Genomic DNA, 6,388 nt, shown 5'->3' on the forward strand with positions numbered 1-6,388 from the left:
CTCCTCTTCTGCCCAGCACAAAAGCCGTTTGGTACTGTGAGACAAGGTGCTCCAAATGCGGTCTAATCCGAATAACAATGATCTTTAAGATGATCTTGTAAATAGTATTACAAAGACTAATTGGTCTATAATTTCCAATGGTTTCTGGGCCTTGGATTTTAGGAATAAGCACAATGAGGGTTTTGTTAAGATAATCGGGGACCATCCTTTCGATTAAACTCTCCTAACTTCCTCCTTAACAGATTCCCCTACTACAAGCCAAAAACGTTGAAAAAATCCAACATGAAGACCATCCGGACCCGGAGCCTTATACAGTTTCATGGACCATAAAGCATCTTTAATTTCCTCCAAATTGACCATGGCACCAATAGAATCCTTAGCTTGCTCGGGCAATTGCACCTGCCAAGATACTTCATAACTTGGAACCCGAGAGGCCGCCTCAAAAGAAGTGGTATACAAGGAGACAAAACCACTTCTAAAGTGCTCCATGACTTCTCTCTCATCAGTTAACCACAACGCCCTCTCATCTTTGACCGAGGCAATATGGTTCCTTTTCCTTCTTGCTAAGGCAAACACATGATAAAACGATGTATTACGGTCTCCCTGGACCAACTAGTTAATTTTGGATTTCAACATCCAAAGATCCCTCTCTTGATCTAGAATAGCCTCCAATTCCTAATGCAGCTGGTTCTCAAGATTAATAAGGGAGGAGCTTAGACAGATGGAAAGAGCTTTTTGGGCACCATAGATTCTAGCCATGATTCTCCTCTTCTTCTGGTTGATGTTTCCAAAATGGTCCCTGTTCCAAATGGTTGCTTCCTTAGAGAAAACCTCAATAGATTCAGCTACGTACATGTCCCTACTCCAAACACTAGAAACAATATTGGGAAAGGACAAGTCCGAAAGCTAGAACTCTTGAAATCTGAAAGTTCTGTTGAGACAAACCGCTCTACCAGGAAAGGTCTCCATCAGAACCGAGCAATGGTCGGAGTGGCATCGGGGAAGATGAGTAACTTTTGCTTCAGGATAGAGAACTCACCAATCTAGGTTCATGAAAAATCTATCAATCCTTTCCAAAATGAGATTGTTAATATCTCGTTTGTTAGTCCAGGTATACCTTGGACCAGAAAAGCCCATATCAACCATACTGCATAAATCTAAGCAATCTTTGAATGCTAGAGACCTATTCATACTAACACCCCTGCCTCCAAATTTATCCTCATTCACAAGAGGTTCATTAAAATCGTCTGCCATAATCCATGGCTTATTATGCAATTCTGCAACCTTAGATAAATTGCTCCAAAGAATGCATCTTTCCACATTCCTAGGACTAGCATATATGGCAGAGAAAATCCATGAGAGATTTAAGACACATACCTTTACTTCTACATGAATTTCCTGCTCTGTTTTAGCTAGCTCCTGAATCTCCACCTGGTCCTCATTCCACAACAACCACAGCCCACCAATGAGACCAATCGTCTCCGTATGGATGACTCCATCAAATGGCAGCCTATCAGTGACTTCTTTGGCTTTGTTACCACCCAATTTAGTCTCCATAACTACCAGAATAGCCGGATCATGCCGCCGAGCTAACTCATGAACATAAGTCTGAAATGAGGGTTTTAATGCTCCTCTATTGTTCCAAATCAGTATATTCATGGTAAAACATAACAGAATTGGAGAAACCAAATCAATCAAAAGGAGGGACTCCATTCCCTTCCTCCGATACCATACAATCAGACCCCAAGTCTTCATAAACTAATCCATCTCTAGAAAGAGGGCTAGATTGCTCCCCAGCATTAACTTCCCCAATACCCACACTTATGGATTGGCAATGCTCACCGGTTCTGGATTGTAGGGTGATGGGCTCACCTTTTTTTCTTTTCACCGTTGGTGGTTATAGCTCCGGGTAGCAATGCGACAACTTGCCGATCACTTGGGGGCTTATTCCATCCACTTTGGTGCTCCAAAAGGCTCACGGGTAGGTGTGGAGGCATAGGAGGAAGACAGGGAAGTGGGAATCCTCAATTTTCTCTTTCCCTTTTCAAAGTCCTCAACCTCAAAGGAAACTCTCTCTCCGGCCAAATCCCAGACCTCACTAGCCTCCTCAACCTCAAATCTCTCTTCCTCATCAACAACAACAACTTCTCCAAAAACTTCCTTGACTTAATCTCTAGTCTCCACCGCTTAAAAATCGTCGTTCTCCCCAGAAACCAGATCTCCAGTCAAATCCCAACCTCACTCTCAAACTCCAGCGACTGTACACACTGTATTTGCAAGACAATAACTTGACAGGTTCATTTTGTCTTATAGAAAAAGAAGAAGAAGAATATTTTGGTATGATTTGTGTTATTTTGCTAGGTAGTTTATAGAAGAAGAAGAAGACGATGATAATGATGATGTGGTTTTGGTTTGCGATAAGAGAAGAAGAAAAAGAAGCAGCAGCGGTGGCACCGGTGAAGAGCAACAACAGAGGCTGAGAGAAAGGTTTGAGAGGAGAGAGAAGTGAGAAGATCAGTGTGAGAAATCAGAGTTATCTAAGAGTGAAATAATGATAATAATATGAATAAAATGATTATTTAAATAAAGTAGAGTGTATAATAGATAATCTAATGTGTATGTTATGTAAAAGTGACAGTGTAAAATAGAAAAAGTGAGTTGTTATGCTAAAATAGAAAAAAATTTGCAAAGATTAATGCAATTGCTCTTACATGATAGCTATTGACTCGTCTGTATCATTGTATTATATACTTGCATTGTATTGTAATAATTCCCCAGGAAAGTAATAAGTTCCTGTTGTAGTTACATCTGTGCTGAGTTGATTAGATTAACTAACTAACTACCTAATTGTGCCTACTAATAAGGGAATGGTACTGTGACTGGAATTAAGCAGAAATAAGAACACTCTTAGTTTCAGTCTCTCTTCTCTCTCTTCTCTATTCTTAGGAGAACCAATTCACTTGAAGTAATTATCTTAATTCCACCATTTTCATTCTTTAGAACTGTTAAAGCCTTATATGGTTTTCCTCCTCCAAAGTTGCAAGCTTATGATCCTCATACTACTAGGGTGGAGGTTGTTGACACCTTGTTGCAACAAAGGCAAGATGTCCTAGCTCTTCTTAAGGGTAATTTTGTGGCTGCACATGAAAAAATGAGACTCCAAGCAAATAAGCATTGTACTGCCAGATCTTTCCAAGTTAGTGACTAGATTTATCTGAGACTTTAACCATATAAGCATCAATCTATAGCTTGCAAGGGCAAGTGGAAGTTATCTCCAAGGTACTTTAGACCCTTCAAGGTGTTGCAATAGGTTGGACTTACCTTCAAACTAAGATCCATCCTATATTTCATGTTTCTTGCTTAAAGCTTAAGTTAGGACAACATATAATTCCTTTCCCTACACTGCCTCCTCAAGATGATGAAGGGCATCTAGTGCCAAAACCTATTCTTGTGTTGCAAACAAAGTCAAAACTCCAAGGTCTAGAACTATTACTGAGGTTTTGTTTCAATGGCTGGGAGCACGACCTAAAGATGCTACTTGGGAATCACTTTACAAGCTACAACTCCTTTTTTCTCACCTTGTGGGCAAGGTGCTTTAAATTGGGAAGGAAATGTTCGAACTCTTACATGATAGGCTATTGACTTATCTGTATGATTGTATTGTACACTTGCATTGTATTGTAATAATTCCCTCGGTAGGTAATCAGTTACTATTGTAGTTACAATTGTTCTGAGTTGGTTAAACTAACTAACTACCTAATTGTGCCTATTAATAAGAGAATGATACCCGGATTGGAATTAAGCTGAAATAAACACTCTTAGTCTCAGTCTCTCTTCTCTCTCTTCTCTCTATTCTTAGGAGGACCAGTTCCCTCAAAGTAACCATCTTAATTTCACGATTTTCATTCTTTAGAACTGTTAATGTCTCTTAACAAGTGTTGGGGCCAATACTAGAAAAGTTTTTTTTTTTTCAATCACAGATTTTAAAACAAATTTTTTATAAATTTTTTTAAGAGTAATTTTGAAAACTTCTAACTTGTTTTTTTTAGGAGATAAGACATTTAATGATGTTCCCTAAAAAGTTAGGTTTTTTAAGTATGCCAAACAATTGAGGACATAAAGAGTAATTAACAATCTAATTAATCTTAGAGTTAATATGATCACAAAATGACTCAAAATTGATAATAAACTAGTAATTATCCTATAAAGAGATCATAAAATCAAAGGAAAATGGGAGCCAGAAGTCAAAGTGACAATCAACACTTGCACCAGATTGTGAAATAGCAATCAACACACAGAATAGGGTATTTTAGCACTTCTAGTGCCTAGATGTTTATTTTCAATTAATTGCTCAATTTTTTCTAAAAAGTGCTACGTCCACAATATTTTCATAATACTTTCATAACAAATCATAGGTGGTAAGTTATTATTGGTTCCAATTTGAACGTATTACTGAAATTACTTTTTTGCCTACTAACAACAACCCACAACATCCTTTTACCTATAATTTATTATGAAAGTGTTGTGAAAATTGTTAGTGTATAGCGTATAGCTTAGACTAGTTTAGCCCATTGGGCTTAGCCCAGTATACTGTACTTGTAGTTTACTCCTTTTACTTGTACTGCACACATATCTAGCCTATATAAGGCTCTCTATTGTACATTATTTCACACACATTAATATACAGACTATTCAGTCTTTCTCTCTCACTTTACATTGTTAACATGGTATCAGAGCCAATCCTCTGAATTTCTGGTTCCTGTGGACATCTCCGGCGTTCTTCCGCTGCCCTCGCCTTCAACCAGTAGCCACTGTCAGAAGCGAGTCACCGCCGTCACGCCCACAGTCCAGCAACTCTCGGATCTCATTGTTCTGCTCATCCAACAGTCAAAGCAAAGGCATTGAGTGACAGAACAGACAATCCCGAGCAAAACCCAACCAAGAACGGCCAGAAAACACTTCACACGCGCCTCCACGCGCCGCCTGAAGTTTCTGCCTCTCGAGCACGCGCTCCACGCGCCGCCACGCGCCGCCACGCGCCGCCAATCTTACTCACGCGCCTCACGCGCCAGACCAAACGTTCTACACGCGCCACACGCGCTTGCACGCGCCCCACGCGCAGCTGCGTTTCGCGAACTGCCACGTCAGCCCTAGTGTGACGTCACCCTGCCACGTCAGCACACGTCAGCCGTTGACTGGACCAGGCCTGACCGTTGACCGTTGACTTTGACCGTTGACCTTGACCGTTGACTTTGACCGTTGACCGTTGACCAAGTCAAAATTTTTCAACAGGACCTGTCTTGCTCAGTTTTTCGCGTAGATTCTGATTTTGGGCTCCGTTTCTGCATTTGAGGTATCTAAATCTCACTTTTTGGTCATTTTCTTCATTATGGCTCAACAAAGTGAACGAGATATCATACGTCCTATCACCATCATATTGGATGGTCCTACTAGCTATCATGCATGGTCTCAGAATATGACCGTCTTTCTCAAGAGTCGTAAACTGTGGAGATATGTGACTGGTTCAATTCCTAAGCCAGTACCAAACCCTAAGTCCAAAGCCACAGCTACTGAAGAGTCTTCCAAGACTGCTGTTCCAACAGATGATTATGAAGAACGTCTAGAAGAATGGGAGAGTATTCAGAGTAAGATCTTATCTTGGTTTATCAATACCTCTATTCCCTCCATTCATAATCTTCTTCCTCGTCTTGAAACTGCTGAGGCTGCTTGGAAATTTTTGGCCGATCGTTATAACTGCACTAATGATTCAAGCTTGGAGTTTCACATTGAATCAAAGCTTTATCAAATGCGCCAAGAGACAGGTCAGTCTATTTCTGATTTTTATTCTCAGACTTCTACTATGTGGGAACAACTCTCTGCTGCAGATCCTCCACTGGTGTGTTCTAAGGACATTGAGCTCTTTGTCAAATATCGAGATCGCCGTAGATTTATGCACTTCATGATGGGTTTACGTGAGGATTTTGAGCCTACTAGGGCTTCTCTACTTAGCCGGTCTCCTACTCCTTCTCTTGATGCTGCAGTAAAGGAGCTCATTTCTGAGGAGAATCGTCGGCCCACTTATCACATGACATCATCTGATCATGTCTTGGCTACACCCTCACCACAGCCTCCCATTGCTGCATTCACTGCTCCTCCGCGAATAAACTCCGGGCGTCCCACCTCTCAGTCTTCCAAAGGTGCTCACTGCAAGTTTTGCCGTGCCAAAGGCCATGACATCTCTGTTTGTCGAAAGTTACAGAAATTTGTGCAAGAGCAGAATAAAGCTTCTCTTCCTCAGGCAGCTGCTGTATGTCCTTCAGATCCATCAGTTCCTACAGGTTCCTCTTTGGCTTCCTCACTTACTACAGCTGATATTGAGGCAGTTGTT

The 6,388-nt window shown here is 40.8% G+C and overlaps 1 protein-coding gene across 1 annotated transcript; it reads right to left on the reverse strand.

The window, feature by feature from the left end:
- Positions 1-213: 213 nt before the first annotated feature.
- Positions 214-1,659, reverse strand: LOC115949741. The gene is made up of 3 exons (XM_031067027.1): positions 1,118-1,659; positions 720-859; positions 214-563 (listed from the first exon to the last, which is right to left on the reverse strand). The coding sequence occupies exons 1-3, from the start codon at positions 1,657-1,659 to the stop codon at positions 214-216; spliced, it is 1,032 nt and encodes a 343-aa protein (XP_030922887.1).
- Between the last annotated feature and the right edge of the window lie 4,729 nt (positions 1,660-6,388).

Source organism: Quercus lobata, chromosome 6 (assembly GCF_001633185.2).
Source record: "Quercus lobata isolate SW786 chromosome 6, ValleyOak3.0 Primary Assembly, whole genome shotgun sequence".
Lineage (NCBI taxonomy): Eukaryota > Viridiplantae > Streptophyta > Magnoliopsida > Fagales > Fagaceae > Quercus > Quercus lobata.